At 44.6% G+C, this 24878-nt stretch overlaps 1 protein-coding gene across 1 annotated transcript; it reads right to left on the reverse strand.

Annotated features, from left to right (window-relative positions):
- Positions 1-8638: 8638 nt before the first annotated feature.
- Positions 8639-24312, reverse strand: LOC138498368 (axoneme-associated protein mst101(1)-like). The gene is made up of 3 exons (XM_069622150.1): positions 24235-24312; positions 23627-23770; positions 8639-9241 (listed from the first exon to the last, which is right to left on the reverse strand). The coding sequence occupies exons 1-3, from the start codon at positions 24310-24312 to the stop codon at positions 8639-8641; spliced, it is 825 nt and encodes a 274-aa protein (XP_069478251.1).
- Between the last annotated feature and the right edge of the window lie 566 nt (positions 24313-24878).

Here is a 24878-nt window from a genome sequence, read left to right on the forward strand (position 1 = left end):
TTTCCTTTGGAGTATCAACCACCGCCCCAAGATGAACACCTGCCATGTCATGGTGGAAGTACAGGGAGAAAGAATGTAAGGCATTTATAGCTCTAAAAATGAGCTTCTATTAGTTGGGTCAGAGACCAAACTCGAGAAGTTAGGACCCAGGTTTAAGAATTTTACTATAGGCAACTGTAAAATTCACGTTATGAGTAAAGTAAAAACCCTGGGCATCTAAAAACCTGAATATGAAAGCCCAGGTTAATAGCCTAATCTCTTTGACATCCTACTTCATTAAATTGTTCTGCTGTCTCAGACCCTTTGTATCTGAAAAAAACTCAGAAACTCTGGCAAGGACCATCATAGGCTCCAAAATAGATTATTGTTGTAGCCTTTTGGTAGGCTTTCCCTTATTAGAGTTTCATCGTCACCAGGTCATACAAAACGGAGCCGTAAGAGTTGTTAAATATCTTGCGAAAAGAGACCATGGGCCTGATCACGACTTCGGCGGTAACCCTTAAATCCGGCGGTAGCGCTATTACCGCCGGATTTAAGGGTCCGCCGAATCAGGGCTTCGGCGGATTTCGCCCCAGCTCTTGGCTGGGGGGAAATCCGCCGAAAATTCGCACTATTACCGCCGGCGGAAAATCCGCCGGTGGTAAGAGCGCAAATTTTCCCCATTGAGCCCAATGGGGAATGGGGCATTCCCGAATGGGCTTGATGGGGAATGGGGACTTCCAAGTCCGCCCAACTCGTGATCCCGCGCTATTAGCGCCAGGGGCTTTGGCGGTCGCGCTAATAGCCCCCGCGCTAATAGCGTTAGCGTTACCGCCGAGGTCGTGATCAGGCCCCATGTGTCAAAAGCACGTAGAAGTCTGCATTGGCTTCCTGTTCAGTCTAGGGTCTCTTCCAGGTTACTTCTCAATACACATAAATGTGTTCATGGAATTATGCCCGCTTATCTGAAAGAAATTATCATCCCCAAGAAGAACATCAGAACCCTTAGATCCGATGAGTCGAATCTTCTTAAGGTTCACCGTTTCAAGACCAAGAATTCCAGGGATGCCGCTTTTGTCTCTGCAGCTTCCCAGACATGCAACTCCCTCATTCCTCTGATGAGGGTCACCGCATCTACTGAGGTTTTTAAGAAAGGGTTGAAAACTGTTCTCTTTTCCTAAATTCTGATCTTTCCTTCAAAGGAAATGGCCTTCTTCTGAACTTACTCTTATGATCTTTCCAGCTACCTTCATGTTTTTTGTGTCAGTCAATTGTCTCGATGTTCAGCGCCCTTAAGACCTTGGGTACCTGGCACGTTATATAAATTCAAAAACATAAACATATACGTATGATAAAGACTCTGCTAATTTGACAATGGTGACTCAACAATTAAAACTAGGAGAGAGGTTTGAAAATGCACCTTTACTGATGGTGACATTTTGACACTGCATTTTCAAGATGTGAACCAGTAAGATGGGATATCTCCTGATGAAGACCAAAAAGTCCTACTCAAAAGCACACCATGCTGCACAAAAACCTCACCTTTGTCAATAGACTCATTTTGGAAATTCAGGAGTCTGCTATGAGCCAGATAATATCTTAGAAGGTGAAGGGGAATATCCCTAACAATAACACTGCTGTGTTCTTCAAAATACAATTATGTTTTTCTCATTTATGTTTGATTAATTGGGTGGATAATGCCTATACGTACAATAGAGTCAGTACTGTTCTTCCCTGTACAGCCTACTAAACCCCTTAGGGGTACAGTACTCTCTTATGTTCTTCCCATTACAGATCATTTCCATTGAATGGCACAATGGAGTGTGAGAAATGTCAGGGGCCAGACAAACCTGCCTACAATCTTGGTGATGGGTGCTTGTGGAAGAATCCAGTTGATGGCACCATCACGCAGGGTAAGCATCCAAGGTCGCACCCTGTCTATAATCTTATTGATTCAGAAGGGCAGGAATGCCATGTACATGAGGAAAGACATTCAGGGTTCTGCAAAAAAGCCCCACACCAGCAGGGCTGACCCACACTCTGCTCTCCTGAATGTAGAGTGTTTTCTTTGAACTGTGCAGCCAATAGTAAAGAATATTGTGGACCCGCTAAGGGAGACAATGGAAAGGGGCATGTGCTGCAGGCTGCACAGGTAAAGCTGCAACATCACAATGGGCCTCATTACGACTGAGGCGGTAAGGGGTTAACAGCACCGTAAAAGGTGCCGGCGCCGTTAACCCCGTACCACCTCATTACGAGGTCCTCTCGCGGGCATGCTTACCGGGTCCCGCGAGGGGAAGAGGGAGCAAACAACGGGCCAACTCGTAATGGCCCGATGTTTGCTCCCTCTCCCATTCCCATTCAGCCCTATGGGGGCTGGAATGGGAATGGGGAAGGACCGGGTCCGGGTCCTTGGAGTGAGGAATTACTGGGCCTTCCGAACTCGGAATGGCCCGGTAATTCCTCATTCTGTGGACCCGGACACGATTTTGGCGGCAGCCATGCCACCAATAGTGCATGGCTACCACCGAGGTCGTAATGAGGGCCAATATGTTCTAAATCAAATGCTTTAGGACATATCTTCAAGGATCAACACCAACATGAATCGATCATGATAATAACTTAAACCATTGTATACCATGCTTTGCATTCCATACCAACACACCATTAGCTGGTGCTGCCAGTGCTGTTGGCACTGCTACCATTCCAGACCTTCAGCAATCACCCCATTCTCCTTCAGCCTCTCCTCAATCCACTGCCCACAAAGCCTGACTCTTGCTCCCCTGATGACATTGAATATCTGCACCCCAGTAACACGTATTCTGCCTTTCAGCCTTGTTCCATTGTAACATAGACCCCCATCTCCTGTGCATCATAATTCCAAGGATGAAGACCACTTGTGACCCATTTCCCAACTACCCACTACCCACTACAAACCATTACTCTGGAGGATGAATAGGTATTTGTCAGCAACGTTGGACATTCCCTGGGCGAGATGCTCTGTTTATTAACACCGGACCAGCTTTGGAAATTATCAGGAATCATAGACAGAAGTCAAACTTTGAGGTGTCTGCACACTTCCACAAAGGCTTGGTTTCAGGTGCAAGAGGTAACAAGAGTAGTTAGTCCCACGACTCCAACGGTTCGAAGCGCCCCTACAGGCCTTCTCTGATTGATGAGAAACATATACTCCGATGGGACAACATCGGGGTCAGGCTGCCAAACCTTCCAGCGGGTTACCAGCGGCTCCACAGATCTACTTCTTCGGTTCAAGATACTTGGCTCCTTTACTAAGTTCGGTGTGATCTGGAATAGGTTTAGAGTGCCTTGTTTTATCCAGAATCTCCTTCGCACCAAAATTAAGAGAAAACAATAGGAGATCTGCTCACATTCAACCATCCCAGACATGGACCAATCATGGACCAGAGTGGGCCCAGATCATCCCAGCACATGAGGCATCCTGGCACCCAGGACGTGCATTGGAACTAGACAGCTCCAGTTCACATCCTGGTCGCACGAACACAAGACATGCAGAAGCCCACAAAAGCTTCGATTTGTCTGGGTTTCTGGATGACCAAATAAGGAATTTCCCGGGTCTGCTCGACCTAGGGAAGTCAAAGGGACAAAATGGCCAAAGGACAGAACAAAGGACATTGTGGCATGGCCATTTTAGGCACTGGTCACTGTCCTGCGCCAAACGCGGTAAATGGGGTTTGGGCCATAGAAGAGAGTCAAAAATGCATTAAAAGTAACAGCTGCCACCAGCTCTGTCCTGGAAACATTTGTACATTCCCCAAAAATCCTTTGAGGGTGTCTAGGGTCTTAAAAACGAAAATTGAGACCCCAGCGCACTGTAGCGTAAGGTACATAGTGCACTGATAAAAATGTTTCCAACACATGGCAACAAAGTGAAAGACTAAAGGAAACAAAGTCTCCCAGTACTGATAGTCATGTCAGTTTCCCCATAACAAGATGAGCAAAAGCCTGGCGGAGTACAGCAGAAGGCTGGGCTCCACTAGTAAAAGTCAGGCTAGGATGGTCAGACAAAAGCAAAACATTGGGGGGTTCACAACTGGGGGGGAGATTATCCATAAATGGAAATCTTTCCTAACACTAAACATCAGATGGAACTGTCCAGTGGTATCAAATGCAGATGCATATCAAGAGAGGGGATGCACCTCACATCATTCTAGTGACTTGCATGTTTTGGACTACATCCATATTCACCCTGCAATGTTGATTATGCTCAGTGAAACTGATGGAAGGTGTGGTCCAAAGCATTTGGCAAGCCAAAGGCTCTCAAAACAGTTGTGTATACACATCCCATCATCTCTCCCACTATCAACTTTAATGGCTCCATGACTGTCTTGTTAGAGTTGCAGAATAAGGGAACCCCCCCCATATTGAATGAGTGTAGCCCAGAGGCTGATGGGAAACCAAAAAAAGATTACATCAAGTGACATTACTAAATATTACAAAATATCAGATGGTACTGTACATTGATATTCTTGAATACTGTAGGATATGGTCTGCAATCTATGGCTCTCAAGATCTTGTCTACTACAACTCCTATAATGTCTTGCTATTGACTAGTCTTGATAGGGCTGATGCGTGTCCAGAAAATATCTGGAAAAGAGCTAAGGGAATCAGTTACTTATGTGACTCATCAGTATGTCAGAGCTGTCACTGCTGCACCAACCCTCCTCTAATATCTAAACCATTATACAATGAAAGAGAGAGGTTACACTGCCCACACTATTGTTCCTTCTACAGAGCACACTGTCAGATTGCAGTTGCAGAATAAGGACATCACTTATCCGAATGAGATTGGCATGCCGGAAATGGGCGATTTTACTTCTAAAACTATGATAAGCAACATGTGTTCATTCAAATTCAACCACAACAAAAGGGAAGGCATACCCACAGTAGAATGACACAGAGGGTTGTACTTGAGCACCCCCTAAAACTCCTTAAAGAGTCAGTTGGGAAAGACAAAGGAGTGTGGCACTGTGTGGCAGTTCAAGGAAGAACCCCAAAATGATCAGGCAAGGGGCTAGTGAGAGATTCATGGAAGAATGGGACTTAATGCAGACTGTCATACAAAGAGGTGTTTCGATGGTCGAAAAGCCACATAAATGGGACAGTGTGGTATAACGGGGGCATCTTTAACGAAGCAGCATTTTTTGACAGATGACTTGTTATATGTTACATAGAGACAATGTAACTGGCCTGGCCTTTAGCAGAATCATGGCATAGTTAATTGTTGAGCTAACTGGACCAGATCATGATCACAATTATTTATAGTATGGGAGCTGCACCCCACTATACATGTCCGCCCTAGCAAGTTGCAGTGCATAAAAAACTATTTGCTGGGAGATGTACTGTAACAATCATGTTCAAAATTGCCTTGCCTACGAGGTAATCTGCAAACACCATGGAAATGTATGAAACCACATCTTTTCACGAAACTATATGACATGGGGCACCAGACCAGGAGGTCTATGCTCCTTGCAGGAGTTCAACAAATGACTCGATAAAGGCCCGTACATTTTAGCCTGAGACAATATGCCTAGCATGGTGCCTGGCAGGTGCTGGGCGGAGAGAGTTGATCATAGGCCAAATGGTTAACAGTAGACATCATGCAATGCCGGTGGTCCCGGGATTTGCCCGGCGCTGGTTGTCTTTAATAAATGCATGGAACGACGAGCTGAAATCACCCCAAACCTTTGAAGACCATGAGGCTAATTGCTGCCCCAAGCATCTTAAACTTCAACCTCATTTTTGTAATCTATGATTTTGTACTATTGTACTTGTCAATGGACAGACAAAAGCAACAAAAGGAAAGAAACCACAAGTGTCAATTCAAAAAGACATTGCTCCTTCAAACCCAGCTCCTCTGGATGCCTCGTTTATGGAGACAAGATTCCAAACAACTTCCCAAGCAATGCTATAATTATGAAGCCCGTAGAAGAGAACACAAGCTTTGACACACCCATGCATGGTATCACACATCACCAAGCACATGCCTCAGCCAAAACTTTGCACATAGGCAGCCCGGTGTCCATTTATCACCACACTGTGCAGGGAGTAGAGCGGTGCCTTTAGTTTCTCCTTGGGTAAAATGGGTGTGCGCTCAAACACATGCTAATGACATGCATGGGACCACCAACAATAGAACTTATTTTCATTTGGGTCCCCTGTCTGCATTTCCTGACGTTTACAAAATGGAGTGCAAAAGGAAATAGTAATAACAGGAGAACTGTCCTTTACTCATTGCTTTTAAGATCAGTTTTCTAAAAGAAATGTTAAAACTGCCTGCAAATGGTGCCTGCTGATGACATTTACAGTGAATGCCTATGGCGTCCGGCTGCTTTTACCAGGTGCTAAACACTCGCGGCTGCCATAGCAATCCATAAGCTTCATGCCAGCGTGAACAGCTTATGTGGGCGTAACATGTAGCCATTTCGCAGGCTGAGTGGGAACGAGTAGGAGGATACGTATTTCCCCTCCTGTCACCCGCTCTGCCTACACTACGAAATGACTGCTGCTGTAGAATATGCGCAAACACTGGCGTAATCCTTTTATACATTGGGGTTCATGTTCCTGATGGTATGGACAAAATAATGAACACAATGCATGCACAGACATTGTGAGCATGAATTTCACGGCATGCCATGATTTCCTTTTTTTGTATGTTGGAGGGAGGGGGGGGATCAGAATTCATGATTTTGCCCCCCCCCCCCTTCCTGTCTACAATACAACAGAGACAGCTTTCACGCCGTCATAACATATTCTTGCTGGTGTAAATGCTGTGGATTCCTTTGGAATCAGTATTAGCACACTTGGGGCCCGATTCTCAAGTTGATGGTAACTGCCGAAAATGTCGTAAAAAGGGCTAACGACATTTTCGGTAATTACACCCTATTCCGAAGGTGGCGCAATCTTCCGAAGTCGGAATGATTGCGCCACTTTAGGAATATGGGTGCCGGTTGCTAGGAAGGGCTGGAAACCGACCTAGCAACCGGCACTCTCGTTAACTCTGTCTTTGCATGGTTATTCTGCCGAGAATAACCATGCTGCCGAGATTCTGCAATCCGCCTGTTTCTATTAGAAACAGGCGGATTACAGCGAAAGCACTGTCGTGCTTTGCGAAGACGCCCAGGCCCACATGAGAATAGCAGTGGTGCCTGGGCGTCAAGAAATGGCGCAGTGAGTTGTGCTATTTAGCACGCTAACTGCGCCAAGATGAGAATCGGGCCCTTTGTCGAAAAATATTTGACCTTTTACTTTTGACCAAATTTTTGTTAATCATTTTTTGTTCGTAATTCAGTCAATTGTAATTAAACATATATATGGGGTGGGTTAAGGGAATATGGGGGAGTTATGGAGGGTCTCCCCCTGCATTTTCGACCAAAAAAAGAGCAAAAAGAATTAGGTCAAATATTTTCGACCAAGTAGGGGTAAACCGTTGGAATTTGCATGCCGATTAAACCATCAGAAAGCAGGCAGATTCCATTGGAATCCAAAAGGGTGCTCAAAAGCTGATTGCTCCTGCGCTCCAATTTGCAGTTATTAAAAAAATGCCACAGAAGGTACCTGCTTGCACCTCAACGTGAATGTTACAGTTCCCCTCCACGCAATATTTGGGGTTTTCCAAGAGGATCCCCCTATTGTACTCACCCTTCTCCTGCAGCACCTCTGGACGCAGGATTGTGGCACCTTCCACCTGTGCTTTTCTGAGCATCATCTCTCTTTCTTGGGCTCTGTCAGTCAGTGTACAGTGTCTCTTTGTTGACAGCACTCTATTATGTTTCTCTCTAGCAGGGACCTTTGCCTCGACTTCTTGATATACCTCCCTAATCTTCCTATTACTTCCTTTTCGAAAGGCCGGAGGATCTGAGGGTGTAGTCAGGCAATGACCACCATGGAAAAGAACTCTGGAACTGTCTTGTCTAATTATCCCATGAGACTGGATTATTCACAGTTCCCCTTCCTTTCCTTCCAAGCCTCTTCTTCACACTTCTCCCTTCCTTTCCAACCAAGCCTCTTCTTTACACTTCCCCTTCCTTTCCTTCCAAGCCTCTTCATCACACTTCTCCTTACTTTCCTTCCAAGCCTCGTCGTCACACTTCCCCTTCCTTTCCTTCCAAGCCTCGTCGTCACACTTCCCCTTCCTTTCCTTCCAAGCCTCTTCTTCACACTTCCCCTTCCTTTCCTACCAATCCTCTTCTTTACACTTCCCCTTCCTTTCCTTCCAAGCCTCTTCATCACACTTCCCCTTACTTTCCTTCCAAGCCTCGTCGTCACACTTCCCCTTCCTTTCCTTCCAAGCCTCATCGTCAAACTTCCCCTTCCTTTCCTTCCAAGCCTCTTCATCACACTTCCCCTTACTTTCCTTCCAAGCCTCTTCTTCACACTTCTCCTTACTTTCCTTCCAAGCCTCTTCTTTACACTTCCCCTTCCTTTCCTTCCAAGCCTCTTCGTCACACTTCCCCTTCCTTTCCTTCCAAGCCTCGTCGTCACACTTCCCCTTCCTTTCCTTCCAAGCCTCTTCGTCACACTTCCCCTTCCTTTCCTTCCAAGCCTCGTCGTCACACTTCCCCTTCCTTTCCTTCCAAGCCTCGTCGTCACACTTCCCCTTCCTTTCCTTCCAAGCCTCTTATTTACACTTCCCCTTCCTTTCCTTCCAAGCCTCTTCGTCACACTTCCCCTTCCTTTCCTTCCAAGCCTCTTCGTCACACTTCCCCTTCCTTTCCTTCCAAGCCTCGTCGTCACACTTCCCCTTCCTTTCCTTCCAAGCCTCTTCTTCACAGTTCCCCTTCCTTTCCTTCAAAGCCTCGTCGTCACACTTCCCCTTCCTTTCCTTCCAAGCCTCGTCGTCACACTTCCCCTTCCTTTCCTTCCAAGCCTCTTCTTCACACTTCCCCTTCCTTTTCTTCCAAGCCTCTTCTTCACAGTTCCCCTTCCTTTCCTTCCAAGCCTCTTCTTCACACTTCCCCTTCCTTTCCTTCCAAGCCTCGTCGTCACACTTCCCCTTCCTTTCCTTCCAAGCCTCTTCTTCACACTTCCCCTTCCTTTTCTTCCAAGCCTCTTCTTCACACTTCCCCTTCCTTTTCTTCCAAGCCTCTTCTTCACAGTTCCCCTTCCTTTCCTTCCAAGCCTCTTCTTCACACTTCCCCTTCCTTTCCTTCCAAGCCTCGTCGTCACACTTCCCCTTCCTTTCCTTCCAAGCCTCTTCTTCCCACTTCCCCTTCAAGACTCGCTTTGGGGAAAAATGGGTGGGGGAGCAGAGTTGGTGTTTTCCTTTCACTTTTTTTCTTTCTGGTTCAATTTATTACACCTTTGTTAGTTATCCCTCTCTTGTATCCATTGTTGGAAAGGGTTTTACTTCCGTGTTTTTCACCTCTTTACAACTCTCTTAGCTGTTAAGACGTATTTTGTCAACATTGGTAAAATTGGTACCTACCAGCACCGGTTGAGGACACCTGTTCATTAACACTGTATTCTATAACACCTGTGTCCCTTAGACCGCCATAGGACATGGGTTTAGGATTCAGAATGTGGAAGGGCAGTGATGGCAAATCCTGCATGAGCCCTTTGCATGTTGGCGTCAGATTGGCTGACGCTGTCAGCCGATGGGCATGCTAGGAACGCGTTACTCCACCCTGATGGCTGTTTCCCCCTCTCCCGCTGCTATTTTCTGGCCTGCTCCTAACTGGCACTGGATGCTGGCCGACAACGCCGTCCTCACTCCGCCTTATGCCTCCCAGTCCTCCACTAACTTACCTGATGCCTGTATGCGCTGCTGTTCCAGACTGCTGCCTCCTTCTTTGGATCCTTCTTCCCCCCACACTTTTCCCCTTACACCTTCACCTGTACTTGCGCAATCTCAATGTCACTTGACCTAGTAAGATCGTTGGCTCTGTCTTCCCTCTGTTCCCCTCCCTTACCTCGTCGCGCCTTGAAACACTTGTGTATAGGCGCGTTATAAATGCCATATCATATCATATCCATGTTACTATTGCAATGGAGGAGGGCCATTGGCGGGCGCCTTAGTGGCCATTTCCATGGTGAACCGGTTGTTATTATTTCTTTGCAAGCAAACTCATTTCGCAAGGTAGTTGTGGGCCAGTTTTCCTCGCAAAAAAAAGTCTCTTATGAGTCTGGCGAGTTAACCAAGGTACTAATAGGAACAATACTTTGCTGGGAAGACCTTACCAGTTGGTCAAATCTTGGCACCTGTGATGAACTGTGTCAGTGAGTCATTTCCACTGAGTACTGCCCGCAAAATGCTGCATTTTTACTTCTTATTTCGTACATTCGGCGAGTACTGTTCAAGAACCTATTTGTAATATCAAAGTCAAAAACAAGTTATGAGGTATCAGATCAAAATAGCTGCTTTAAAAAAAATGGTAACCGTGTTTATTATTCCAGCCCTGGGAACTCCTCACTGCTGTGTTGCATAACTGTACACCAAAGCACATTTCAAAGTTATCCAGAGCATGTTGGAATGGTTCGTCCTGTAATGTCCACGTGTTTTCTGTGCAACTGCCCCCCACCTACACTCTCATCCCGGCTTCCATAACAACCAACTTGCATCGGCCTTATTTAAACTGTCCAGAATCCACCTTTCACACACGCTACCGGGGAGAAGTACCCTGCTCCATTGAATAATGCAAAATGCTAAATTGCTTGTGGCTGTGTTTTCTTTAGGTAATCATAATATGGGTTTAATAGCAACAGCATGGATTGCATGACACGTATGCATTCACAAGGGCAGAAACGCTTCATGAACAGTACAGTTGCCTGCCCCCTGTCTGTCTCTTCATACTAAATATCTCACCAGTGTGTGTGTCCAGGTCCTATGCGGAGGCGTGCTGGCTCGCATAATGAGCCGCAAGCCTGTTCACAGTGCCACTTCGCGTAGCGTTGCATCCCATGCTAAACGTATCCATGTTGACTTTCTTTCCTGGTCCCTCTGGGATAATTGCGCGCGGCGAGCCAAACGTGCAGTTGTTCCGATTATATTATGGCACGAGAAAGAGTCCACATTCATCAGGGGTTAGAAAAACCCCCTTCCTCTTATTTCTCAAGCCGCTGAGTTCGCTCTTCCGATATGCGATGTGCTCCCCCGACGCTCATCTGAAAGGCGACGTTATGACAAGCAAACCTTATTGGAGGAAAATAGCCGATGAAGCAACTTGGGGTTTCAGATCCCGGGAGGACTTCCAAAGGAGAGAAGGGGGAAATCATTCCAGTCTGAACCCATTAGAGATGCCCGTGAAAGGAGCGCTCAATCACAGCCCAAACAGCATGAATTATTGATTGACACATGCAGAAAACAGACTCAAAGGGAAAGAAAGACACGGGGATTTCTGTGTGCGTCCAAACTCCATCTGTAGTGGGTAGGACCTGGGTCCTTTAAAAAAATCCTTTCAAGATCTTCAGGCCTCGTGCCTTTCATGTGTTCTGGTTTAGTCAGGATCCATGATTTCAGGAGCTTGCGATCTTTCAGTCGCATGAAAAGCTGATCGAAAGCATCCTAAGAGGCCTGGCCAGCACAATAGCATCATGTCAATTTCCCTGTCTCGTTGCACTATATAGCATCATGTCAATTTCCCTATCTCGTTCCACTATATAGCATCATGTCAATTTCCCTATCTCGTTGCACTATATGCTTTTCCACATGTGGCACTTTTGCATTGGCAACTTTTGCATTGGACTATATGGCATAAACTACACTCAGGCAACGGTTGTGTGGTTGTGCCCGCTACACTTGCTTGCCAAGAGCTGACTTTTGTAATGGACACCTTTCAGCAGCTGTATAGGGACATTGACAACGTGGGCCTGATTCACAAAGTATCTGCCATGGGATGTGCGCTTTTTCTTAGATGGCCCGTTTTATGAAATATGCCACATAGGGGTCCAGCACATTCCATGGGTGCCATGGGCTTGTGCAAATAATGCAGTGGCCCGCCCCTTATATACTGCATGCTATTGTCAGGCATGCACCCCTTACACATGACTAAACATGAGAGCTCAGGTGAGTTTGGGATGCACCTTTAACCACGATGGGGCTTCTGGGGCACAGATGATGGACAGTAAAAAGACATGTTAAAGTATACTGTTCGCATGGAAGGTATGCACATGCATTCAGGAGAGCAGTGGTTTAGAGGAGCTGGGGTCTACCCAGCTCTTGCTGTGGACCTTAGAAGTGCCTACTTATCTTGAGATCCACAGCTACCAGGAGCTATTTTTTAGTCCGTGGCCATGTGCGGCCAAACAAACATACTGATGACGCATTAACACTGGATGTTTTGGAACGTTTCTAAAGAAGCATTCGGGCACATCTCGAAGACAACTCATATATTATGAATAACATGTTAAAGATTGCACCTTGTAAGAGTGTCGACTGCTCTGCACTTGGTCCTAGTTCCTTAAGGCATAGCTTCTGGTTGATGCTTTAGACCAAGGAGCTACTTTTTGCTTCTTGCTGCATGTATTTATTGTGCTTCCTTTGTTCATACTACTACTGCCCCATGTTGAAAATGTGCAAAATAGACTAAAATGACCCTCCTGTGCATTGTGCCGTCTCCAACACATTTTGCTAACATGCACAGAAAAATGATCATATTATTGCAAATGGGTGTTTATAGAAGATGGGGTGTGAATTTAAGTGTCTTCAACGTGCCCCTTCGGCAGCCTGGTTTGTGCAACTGTGCCTGGGGGTGGGGTGGCTCAGAGAAAGATATCTGAATGCATACATCTATAATGCCCCCTGTGGATCAAGCACAACGTCTTTCCACGCAATCAAATGGGAATGCGCTTGTGAGTTGGAGCCGAAACTAAGTCTGATTTACATATGGTCTTCGTTCAGTGGACGTCTTTCATTGCTGCCCACCACACAGCTCCTAAGCATTGGCCACCACCTCCTATGCTAACACCTGCAGATCTCCCTCACTGTATTTGGGCTTGTAGGCCTGTAATTCTGGTACCTTGCCCCTTCTCTTCTCTGCAGGCATCTTTCCTGTGTAGATGGGGTCTGGATGGCTACATGAAGCGGGATATTTTAAATGGATTGTATTTTTAAAGATGGTCGTCACTGAGCTTTGCATTTAAGGCATGATACTTTCTCTGCTCAGTGCTAATTCCGCCGGTGTAAATACCAGTCGGTATTTCCACCGGTGCAATTACCACTAGGTAATTCCTCAAATTGTCAATAATTCCATCCAAAAATTGGCAGTTTAGCATTCGGATTTGCTTTCAAGTGGTAATTCCGCCAGGCGAAATTACCGTAATCATCGATGGTTTGTGCGTGTTCCCAACAGCTTGCAATGAGGCAGTAATTCTGCTGAACAACGGAGTGGTAACTTTAATTCCGTCTGACAGAATTACCAACGAATATATGTCCCAACTTGTAATGAGGGCCATTGAATAAATAGGAAACACTTGATGACTGCACAATACATTTTTAGGTATGTGCGCTGTGTTACAGATAGCATTTAATGCAGTTGGCACACAACTCTTTGCACATTATAATCTCGTTATATTGAACCTGTGTGTTTCAGCATGTATAATTGTCAGATCAGACTGTCAATACAGGGCCCACACTTCATATCCTGACAGAGAATGTATTAACTATCGTCAACCCGTGTATGCTGAAGATATTGAAATAGATATTAGATGGCAGCTTCAAGGAGTCATTTCAATTTCTATAAAAATAGTGCCAAAGTAAATGCCATGCAAGTCTGCATTCTGAAATTGCACAGTGAGAAGATGCACGTGTGATTCAAAAAGAGGAAGGGTATTGCTATCTGTTCAGTACAATGTGAAAATCGCTCAGGTTGGGATGGGTGAGCTGGAATTGTGCGAGTTCTCAATCGCTGACACTGCTTCCCTAACCTGCAACCTGTAGAGGTCTGATGCAATTCACTAGGAACTTATTTTAAATGACACACACACATACAAGCAAACATCAGCACCATATTCACATAGGAAGGCTGGGGAATGCAATACTTCCATGATAATAGCACTGGTTGGTAATATTAGGCAAGTAAAAGCTGTATGTATGGTGTGCAAGGGTAACTTCATGTGCAGTATAACGATGCTATCATATTAGACAAAGTAATATGTTTTAGAAGAAGCATCTTATATGTTATGACCCATCTACTGTCTTGATTGCTATGTGGCATATTTGAACCCATTTACTGTGACTCTCTCAGATTAGTTTGGCCAGAGTTGTAGTCATTGGTAGAATGCCTTATGTTAAAGTATGTTTTAGACAATACTGTGTATGTAGAATATATAGAATAATAACTATGCCTTCAGGATGTTTCAGCATGCTCCTGCAGGTCTGTCAAATTGACAGCTGTTCTTATGGAGTACAGGGATGAGTAGTGGAAATATCTCCAACTCGGCACCACACTACTACTAAACCAGCAGTGATCTGAAACAGGCACAGCCCTACATATATAGTGCCTTCGCCTCTTATTCTAAAGTGGGCGATGGGCAAACTCTGCATTTCAGGAAGCATGCGAGCAAGCACAGAAGCAGTACAAACAATTGTACCGTGGTATCAAATTAAAAGAATGGCCTATATAGGTTCTATAAAAACAGGAGAATGTATTCAAACCAAAAACACATATAGCTAATAAAAGCAATAATAACCCATCCTTGTAAGAGGAAACACACAATATACAGATTTTCTAATTAAAGCAACACTTTGGGGCTGAAGAAGGGTCAACAGGCAACATTTCCAGCAGCAAACATCAAGCTCAATGAATAAGGTTTTTTAAAAAGTAATTATTAGGGTCTTAGTTGTCATTAGGTTGCTTTGAGGAAGGAAGGTTGACAGAGTTACTTTAAATAAATTTAGGCATTTTGTTGGTTATCAACAACATCGAAGACAGGTGTCTAGGTTCTTTTCCAGAGTTCAAAGCAAAATCAAGATTGGTGGAGCTAATGGCTTACAGCGTGTCAAGTGGACATCAAGACAATTGATTTCTAGAGGTTCGAAGTGGCATTGAGATGTGTTGAGATGATTGCTTCCAGTGGTTAGAGTCAGTGGCAAGGTGGATCCACACGATTGCTTTCGGAAGAGTGAGTTGGAATCAAGTTGAGTGGAGGTGATGCTTCCAACAGTTTGAGTGGGTGACGAGGCAGGCTGAGACAATGGCTTCCATTGGGTCGAGCCCATTTTCAAGATGGAGAGAAAATGGCTTCCAGGTGGTTGAGTCAACATTGAGACTGATCAAAGACAAATTAAAAATTGCAAGTGTCAAAGATAGTTCCAGTTGCTTGGAGTGGCTTGAAGTGGTTGTGCCAGGTCAAGAGGGGATGGAGTGGGCAAACAGTGCCCAGTATTGGTGCTTGACTTCTGGTTGCTGGGTCACCGCGTGCAGGGTCTCCATAGGCAAATCTGATCCTTTTTCTGTGCTTCCCAGTCAGGAAGGCCGTCAGAAATCACTTGCAATGGTTTCCACCTCCAGTGAGCAAGTTCATATGGATCAGTAATCCCTGCTTGAAGCAGGCATTGTCCAAAAAAAAGATAACACCAAATGGCCTCCTGTGATGATTGGCAGAAGGTGCTTGCTCCTTTCATGGAAGACATTGGGCTTCATTACAACCTTGCCGGTCTGGAATCAACAGGGCCGGTAAGCTTACCCACACCATTGTTTCTGAACCGGCAAAGTACAAGACTGCGGGCGGGTTGCCTTTCCGCCCACCAGGTCTGCCCTGGCTGTGGAACGGCACCCGCCTGCAGACTTTCATGGAAGCACCGCACCGTTGCTTCCATGGTCCCCAGTCCCATTGTGTTCTATGGAACTCACATGGGAATGGTGACTAACAATTACTGCCACCTGACATACCGGACTGCCAGGGCTGTAATGCCCCGGTGTTTCCAGAAAGTCAGGCGGTGGTAAATGATCACAAGTCCGGCGGCAGCCTGCTGGTTTTACTGGCATGGCTACTGCCCGACACGTAATGAGGCCCATTATGTTCACTTCTATGGAAGAGGATTTTGCCGTATACTCTACCCCCCAATAAATGTCCAGGTGTATGGCTTTTTCTTCTGAATTCCAAAGAGGATTCAAAGGTGGGGGTGTTTTCACCCCCTTAAATAGTCACTCTGAAACAGCCCATTGGTCCCCTTCTACCTTTCTTGCAAGGCTCCATTCCTGGCTGCTGTGTTCAGAGTATTCTGCCTGGTGATGTCAGTACCAGAGAGGTTTGTCTGCGGAAAGTGTGGCAGGGGAATAGAAGTCTGGGAACCCTGTCAGAATCCATTTTGGTGGGACCCGTCTGTGGACTGGTACTGCTCTCTTGACGGATCTTATTTTACCCTCTCTTCTGTCTGCCTGGCATCAATTTATATTATAAAATCAGGGTATATACGGCCCAATATATATGCGTTTTCTGAATGTTCATTTGTGCATACATAGACATGCAATGACGTTTTGTGATGATGCATGTTAATTCTGTGGTTAAAGTCTCAACTTCAAATATTTATTTGCATTTGTAAATCCAGAGTCCACGTCTTCAGAGGAAAATTGCCTACATTTTGGTAGCAGTCTAAGTACAGACCATTGCCCTACTTTCCTTTTACCTCTGGCAGATTACAATACACCAATAAGTAATCATTGTGTATAGCCGTGTTGGTGTATCATTCTTTGTTTGTTAAACATCGAATCCTCAGTGAATAGTGAGACTTTCTTCTGTAGCCATCATGTTTGCCTTTTATTTTTAAAACATATATATTTAGTTGAATCACTTCCTAAGTGTACTCCTTTAATAGTGTGGTTAGTGCAGATTCTTTGAAGCAATGCTTAATCTCTTTTTTAAGCACAATTTACTATTGCTGATCAGTGGCGATTGGTGCAATTATTTTATTGGTTGGGCGTGAATATTTTGCACAAATATGCAGAAGCAACCAAGTGGAACGACGGCGCCTAAACCAAAGAAAGTGGGCTGAGTGGGTTCTCTCCCGATCTGTGGTTTACAACGATGGGTTAAAATTGTACATTTTACAACACACTTTCTATGAAAAATTGGGTAAAATCCCACACAGTTTGGAATCGGTTTGGCAGGGTTACTCATGACAAATATCCACTCGATGCAAGTTACTGACAAAACACAAGGATGTTTTTCAACACATTTTCATGATGTCTGTGCCCATACATGTCCATGGTAGCTGCACTAATGTATGCCTGTATTCACAGATAAGAACATACTCAAGTTACCTTTGCACAGAATGACAATAATGATACCATCAGAGAATACATTCATGCTCGCTCTGCCAATTTATGCTAGTCTCCCCACATTTCAACATTTTCCTGTTAGCTTTACCTGTAAAAATGCCATGCCACATTTACAAAGTGCATCCAGGCTAGTTGCACCACTGTAGGCCAGTCAAGCCACATAGTAGTAACAAATCATGATCGCTTCAGCCTTGAAGCACAGTACAAAATGCCATGAAAAAAACAGTCCAGACATATTTTTGACAGAATAAGAAAATATGTTCAGATTGGCGGAAACGTTTTCACCCAGCCTCTTAAGAACACTTATGATGTTATATGTGCGCTTGATGTCCAGTGAAAAAATGGCAGTAAGAACATTCATCCAGAATGGCTGCCTCTATGCAGTCCAATTCTAGAAACATAATAAATCTTATCATATTTGCATTCACCCTTGATGCTGTAGGGTAACTACTCCACAACCAGACCTAGAAAACCCAACCTGTTAGGAAAAAAGGCTAGGTGCACCCTTTTTCGGGAAGAACAAGAGCATTATTTTGGATACAAAAAGAAAATATCCACAGGATATAATAAGTCCACTGCCATAGAGCTCTCTCTCGTCATCAACACAAACTTCATCTTATAAACATAAAAAACGTCATTCATGACGCATTCAATATACAGTAATAATCTCCCATCAGAGTGTTCCATGTGTCCCTGGATACCCAATTTAACACATCTCCTTTTCTCACTTTTATTTACAGTAAACATTTACATTTATATAATGTGTTCCTTTTTTTTGTGTTAAATCAACGCCACCGTGGCCACATTCTAAACCTGCCCTCCTCGCACGATCAACATTTCCATCACCTGCACGGGATCGGAATACAACTCACCTTTCTTAATTCAGACCTAATCACCCACACATACATTGACACCTCTCCAACAACCCTTCTCATTCTCCTTCCTAACCCACTCATCTTTTTTCTCCTCCTCATCTCCTCCTCACACAATCAGGCTTTCTCACCCACCCACCAAGCCAGGACGGCGACACTTTGGTATTTGCCTTTCTTCCCCTCATCAACTCAAATGGGCTTAGCCCTGTAACAGTATGCAGAGCCTTGAGCAATGCATACACCCTTTCCCTCATAGCAACCTTTTTATCTTTTCCACATGCCTCTGCCATTCTCACGGCCTCCATCACACACCTGTTCACTCTTTCCACAGCACCATTTCCTTTTGGATGATATGCCACTGTCCCTTTATCGTTTACACCACACCAAATACTCCTCAAAACACACTCCTACAAACTATCTGCCATCATCCGTCAACACAGAGCTTGGTAAACCCTCTCTTTCACGTACACTCTACAGAAATTCAACCACAGCCATTCCCCTAGTCTCTCGAACAATTTTAAATTCAGTCCACTGTGACAACAAATCTATTAAGACCAAAACACATTTTTTTCTCGTCCTCAACCAAGGACGACCAGACCCAAAACATCTATGGCCAAGTCACTCCATACTCTCCGGTATCTCCACCTTAACCATTGGCTGCAACCAAGCCACAACACCCATAACTGATATCTCACATTCTACTCATTCCACCAGATACCTTTCTGTATTGCTATCAAACCCTGGCCACCAGTACACACTCCTCAACACAGCTTTCGTCTTAGTAATTCCCAAGTGTCCTTTGTGAATGATCTCCACCATCTTCTTTTGCAAACTCTTTGGCACAACCGCGTGGTTCCACCGAGACACCATTTCATCATTGGCACATAATTCAGACAGTACTTCCCAAAAGGCCCTCTCTTCATCATTTAACAATCTCTTCTCCAGCCAGCCCACAAATCCAATAGCTCTCCCCAAAATAGGTCCCTCTCTCACAGCTCTACATCAATCCTTCTGAGACACAACCCCATCGTGTGTCACAAACACACTATTGTTCATCTCCGATGCCTCCTCTTCATTGACACCACCCAACCTCGACAATTGGTCTGACAACACATTTTCTTTTCCTGGAATCATCACCATGACAAATTTGTGTCCTTGCATTCTGGCTACCTTCAAATATCCCTTATGCGGTTCATGATCAGTGCTTATGGTAAACCCTTCTCCTCACACACATTTCATAAATGTCTCTACTGCCCAGTGACAAGCAATGACTGTCTTCTGTAGAACAGAGTAGTTTTTTACTGCACCTCTCAACACCCTTGAAGCATGCTTAATCATATAGTCTAAACCATTGTCACCAATTTGTGACAAAGCGGAGGCAATACCGAATATCACTGGCATCCACAGTGATGATACACTTTCTCTGGGTATCAAATTGCACAAGAGGCTTCGCCATATAAATTTTACTCTTAATTTCCAAACACTCCCTTTTGCACTCGGCATCCCATAAAAACTCCTCTCCTTTTTCTAACAAGCTCCTCATCTTAACTACCATGTCTGCAAAGTTTTGCACGAATTTCGGATAAAATTTGATCATTCCTAAAACGACCACAACTCTCCCTTATCCTTTGGAGATGGGACCATCTTTATTGTGTCAACCATGTCGGTTTTGGGCCTCAAACCTTCGGCAGAGATTTCATGCCCTAAGTAATCCACAACACCCTTTCTAAATACACACTACTCCATCCTCAGGGTTATACCCCTTTCTTTCAAAACATTTAGCACATTTATCAGGGTATCCTCATGCTTCCAAGAGTCACTCCACACACCAAAACATCTTCCTGGAAACAATGTACTCCCTACATGCCCTTAAAATGAATGTCCATCATCTTTTGCCAAACAGATGAAGCCGAAACCAGCCCAAAAGGCATACTGCTGAACTGGAATATCCCTTCATGAGTGATAAAGGCTGTCAACTTTCTTGATGCCTCGTTTCATTCTATTTGTTGGTATGCTGTCGCCATGTCTAGCTTTGAAAAATACTTCGCCTTGTCCACCACCGCCAACATCTCCGTCAAAGTCGGCAGGGATGCCTCTCCATGACAACACATTTGTTAAGCTCTCGCAAGTCTACAAATAGCCTCAACTCTCCACTAGACTTCTTCACCCCAACCAAAGGTGACACCAATTATACACTTCCCACTTTCCTTATCACTCCTGACAGCCTAAGTTTCTCAAGTTCCGTCCTCACACCTTCTCTCATCACCAGAAGAACACAAACCAATTTTGCTGCAACTTGAATGCTTTGCTTCTTAAGCACTATCTTGTGCATCATTCCTTTTATGTGTCCTATATTTCTCGAGAACACACTGAGATAGCTATCAACCACACTTCCACTCTCCCTCATTTGTAACATTAACTGTGTTATGATCAAGCCTTATCCTCAAATCTTTCTGGTCCCTCCATCCCAGTAGCGTTTCACCACTCTTTGTGACATAAATCTTAGCATAGGCTTCCCTCCCCTTAAATTCTAATCTTGCAAAGAAATGTCCAAGCACATCAATTTTTCCCAAATAATAACCACCAGGCCTGATATCGGGAGGCAATAAGTCTGTCATCTGTCCACCCACCTCTCTCTGAAATGCTTCCAGCGATATCAACAAAACATGTCCACTGGAATCTTGCATCATCCTCACACCTATACCAACCATCAACTCCAACTTCCGCATATAAACTCTCACACCCCTCATCAGCAACACACCTCACCAGATTGACCGTGATCACTTCCACCTGCTTCTCATCCTCATCTCCTGACGATCGCTGCAGTTCCTCTGTAACATACAACACTATACGCCCCCAAGTGCAAAGTTCTTGAAGCAGTTAGTATAATAACCCCATCTCTTACATTTTGAACATGCGACCTTCCTCTCTAGACACGATGGGGACCCAGCTAAATTATTTGCACTTGCACATCTAAAACATAAGCGTTCCTCTATTTTCTGTCCCTGAGGTTTAGTACCTTTAGAGTCAAGACCATCTCGGATGTGCTGGCCACTCCTCTTCTGCTTCTTCTTCTGCCCCTTCCCTGCTTCACCCACTCTCAGGATTTCTGTTGTTGACCCTTTAACCTCCTTCTTTGTCAAACTTGAATGTGCAACCCTTTCTGCAACACATATGACCTCATCAAAACTTGGCTCGTCCTTGAGCCACAATTCCTCTCTTATTTTGTCATTACTACAATGAATCATAAATCAATCTCTTATATACTCATCCAATTTGTTACCAAAGTTGCATGACAGAGATAAATGGTGAGAGCAGTCAGGTATTCTTCTACTGATACCCTATCTTCTTGCACTCTAATGTCAAAATTATATCTCAAATATTGGGTTGGTCTTCGGACTGAAATGCATATCCAATTCTGCAACAAAGCATAAAATTCAATGGAAACAGATACCTCATCGAACTGTTCCAACTCTGTTAATGTTTCATCAATCTGCTGTCCTCCATAGCCCAAGAAATGCATCACGAGTGAAACTTTGTGGTCTGTTGAAATGGTATTGCCACAAGCTACTCTCATATAATGAAGGAATCCCTTTTTCCATTGGGCCCACTTAATTTTCACTGGGTGGGACCAGACATAAATGTGGGAATGCCAGGCACTCCTGGCATAGCCATAACAAATACAGTACTTCTACACAATCCAGCAATACTCAGTACACATATGGGTCACAGAAATAGTTGTAGCTGGTTGTAGTCACACTTTTAATTGAAATCCTTCACTCAGAACAAGCTACAGGGAACTCAGTCAGTGCCGCTGCCCAAACAAGAGTTGTTTTCCTGAGAGGATCTCTTTATCTTCTGCAGCTCTATTGCTCTCCAACTAGCCGTGAGGTGCTGAACCACCTTTCCATTACTCCCTTTTTTCTGGAGCTCCTGTTCGACGGAGGAGCTCAAGGCATTTGTTTCCTAGCAACACCTGCAGGAAAGAATGCTCTGCACTTGTCAGGAGCACATCAGTGCGCTGAGCATCAATGCCGCCGCCCTCTCACTGTACTTACACGGAGAAGGATGGTGTTGATCCCTCATATGTGCACTGTGGCATGCAAGCACAATGCCACACCGCTGCAGGCTTGAGCGGCTGGCTCCAGAGATCTCCTGCTGCACTTCCGCTCACCCTTTGGGCCTCCTCTCATACTTCGAAACAGAGTGCGGAGGCGGCAACTCTGTAAGCCAAGTCGCAATGCAGAGTGGCTCCTTTACATCCTTTGGAAGTGTTGCTCACAGCGGTCGGCGGTTTTTTGAGAACCACGCAGGATGCTGGCCAAGACAAGGAATACGCCGGGAGTCACAGAGGACTCGATGCACTCGTCACCAGTAAAGTAACGATATTACGCCTCCTGGTAAGCGTAACCATATTTATTCTAATATCAGCCGTCATGACCCCCAGCACCAGTCAGTTTACAACTCTAACTCCAGCCGAATGGGTTACTGAAGAAAAGGGGCTACAGAGTTGAAGTTATATGTATGTTTATTTTCATAGGTTATTATATTAATGTACGTTTTATAGTTATAAGTATATAGATTATTTAGGGGACATGAACTGAAGTCTCTCTCTTCTCCGTCGCCTCTCCAACTGACTTCTCCTCGCCTTCCAAGTTGGAATCTTCCCTGCTTGACCTCGCTCCTGCTCCACACGCTTCCCTCACGTGCCATGTATTGTGTATGCAGAACACTACACATCCCCCTTCCTTATAGAACAAGCATTAAACTATTTTAGTTCACATAGTCTGAAAGATAACTTGGTCATCTGTAACTTCTTCCGGTTCTGGACTCCATCCTGGCTCCTCCTCCTGAATGGTTATCTGAGCGATTTGCCAAGGAAAACTCACTCCAATATAACCTACCACTTCTATTCTCTCTCCTTACTTTTTCATCATCACTATTTATTATTTCACTCTCTCTCTCTCTCTCTCTGCTTGCTTCAATAACTTCGTCAGCATTATTCTCCAACCACTCATCTCTAAGAATCATCACCCTTTCATTGTTCCACACTCTGCCATCCTGGGTTTTTACAGCATGAGAATATACCTCCACTACTCTGATTGGTTTAGACCAATGACATCCATCTTGTCTCAGATTTACTGGAAGTTTTATCCTCACTAAACTTCCCACTAGAATTGTTGGTCTCTTCCTGAAACACTTGCTATCATGCAGTCTTTTATTGTCCAACTGTCTCTGCTCAACTCTCTCTTTCACTCCCTCCAGATTTACTGTATTTCCCACTACGGTACTCATCCACCCTGGGAACAACTTTGTATTTGCTTTTCTGGCCCTACTCAGTTCAAAAGGAGAAACGCCTGTAGAACTGTGAGGTGTAAATCTGTGGGCTAATAAAGTTTCTTTGACAACTCCTTTCCACTCTCTCCCATTGGCCCATGCCAACTTGATTGCATCCTTAATCACCCTGTTAAATCGCTCCACCACACCATTGGTTTGTGGATGATAAATGGCACAAACCTTATGGTCAATGGACCTTTCACTCAGATATTTTTCCATTTCTTTGGATTTAAACTGGGCACCATTGTCTGTGAGTACTTCCTTCGGGTATCCCTCTCTTTCACACAATTCTTCCATGAATTCTATAACTTTACGTGTGGTAACCTGTTGTAAGAAAGTAATTTCAACCCATCTGGTCAACATGTCAATGATTACTAGAGAGAAAGTTGCACAACCACCACTCCACACTGGACCAATCACATCCATAGCAATTTTACTCCACGGAATCTCAGGAACCTCTCTCATCACCATAGGGTAACTGGCACCCATGCATACTTTATCACTTTTTGAGCAAAGGATACATTTTCTGACTCGATCTTCAATCTGGCGATCACATCCGGGCCACCAATAGGTATTTCTAATCCTCCTCTTTGTCTTTACAATGCCCTGATGGCCTTTGTGGCCCATCTGCATTATCTTCTCCCTGAGTTTGGTAGGAGGTATCATTTTGTCACCTTTCATGAGGTATCCACTCTGTAAATATAAATCTTCTCGTACATCCCAGAATGCTTTGACTTCTGTACTAATCACTTCGTTCTCTTCCACTTTCCTTCCCTAAATTTCCTTACTATATCCATTAAGGCCTCATCTTTCACCATCTCGTCCGTTGCACAGTTACACAGCACTGTCACATTGTCTTTGCCCATCGTTCAAGTAATATTGTTAATATTGTTATTACTGGAATGATGGGCAAATACAGCATGTATATCTTTTCAGATTATTCCAATAATCTTGATAATATTACTGGAATGATGGGTAAAGACAACATGAGTGTCCAATAATGCCCTTCCCCTCACTGCTGTGAAGACTAACCAGCGAAGAGCATTTCTTCACTCGTCTGTCATCATTACTCACACAACCAACCTACCTACCCACACACAAACACAAATACACATACAGATACAATATTCTCAACACAGACTCAAACATAAATACGTTCACACAGCATTGTAACACTCACATACAAGCATTCTCTAGCATGCTGCCTCTTGCTCTTTCTTTCTCACACATGTGCACACATATATAATCAATATTTTACTTGTCCTCCTGCTATGGTGATGACATGTTTTCCGTAGGCACGGGCTCAGCAGCAGGTCAAGGCGTCAGCCCCGGCCTGAGACAGACATGAAGCGGGTGGTGAAGAGGTATTTGTTTCGCTGTAGTGGCTGGATTTCCAGTGCCCATGCAGGGAAATACTGTTGTGACATCAGGT

The sequence above is a fragment of the Ambystoma mexicanum genome, chromosome 5q (assembly GCF_040938575.1).
Source record: "Ambystoma mexicanum isolate Mex_15411 chromosome 5q, UKY_AmexF1_1, whole genome shotgun sequence".
NCBI classification, from domain to species: Eukaryota; Metazoa; Chordata; class Amphibia; order Caudata; family Ambystomatidae; genus Ambystoma; species Ambystoma mexicanum.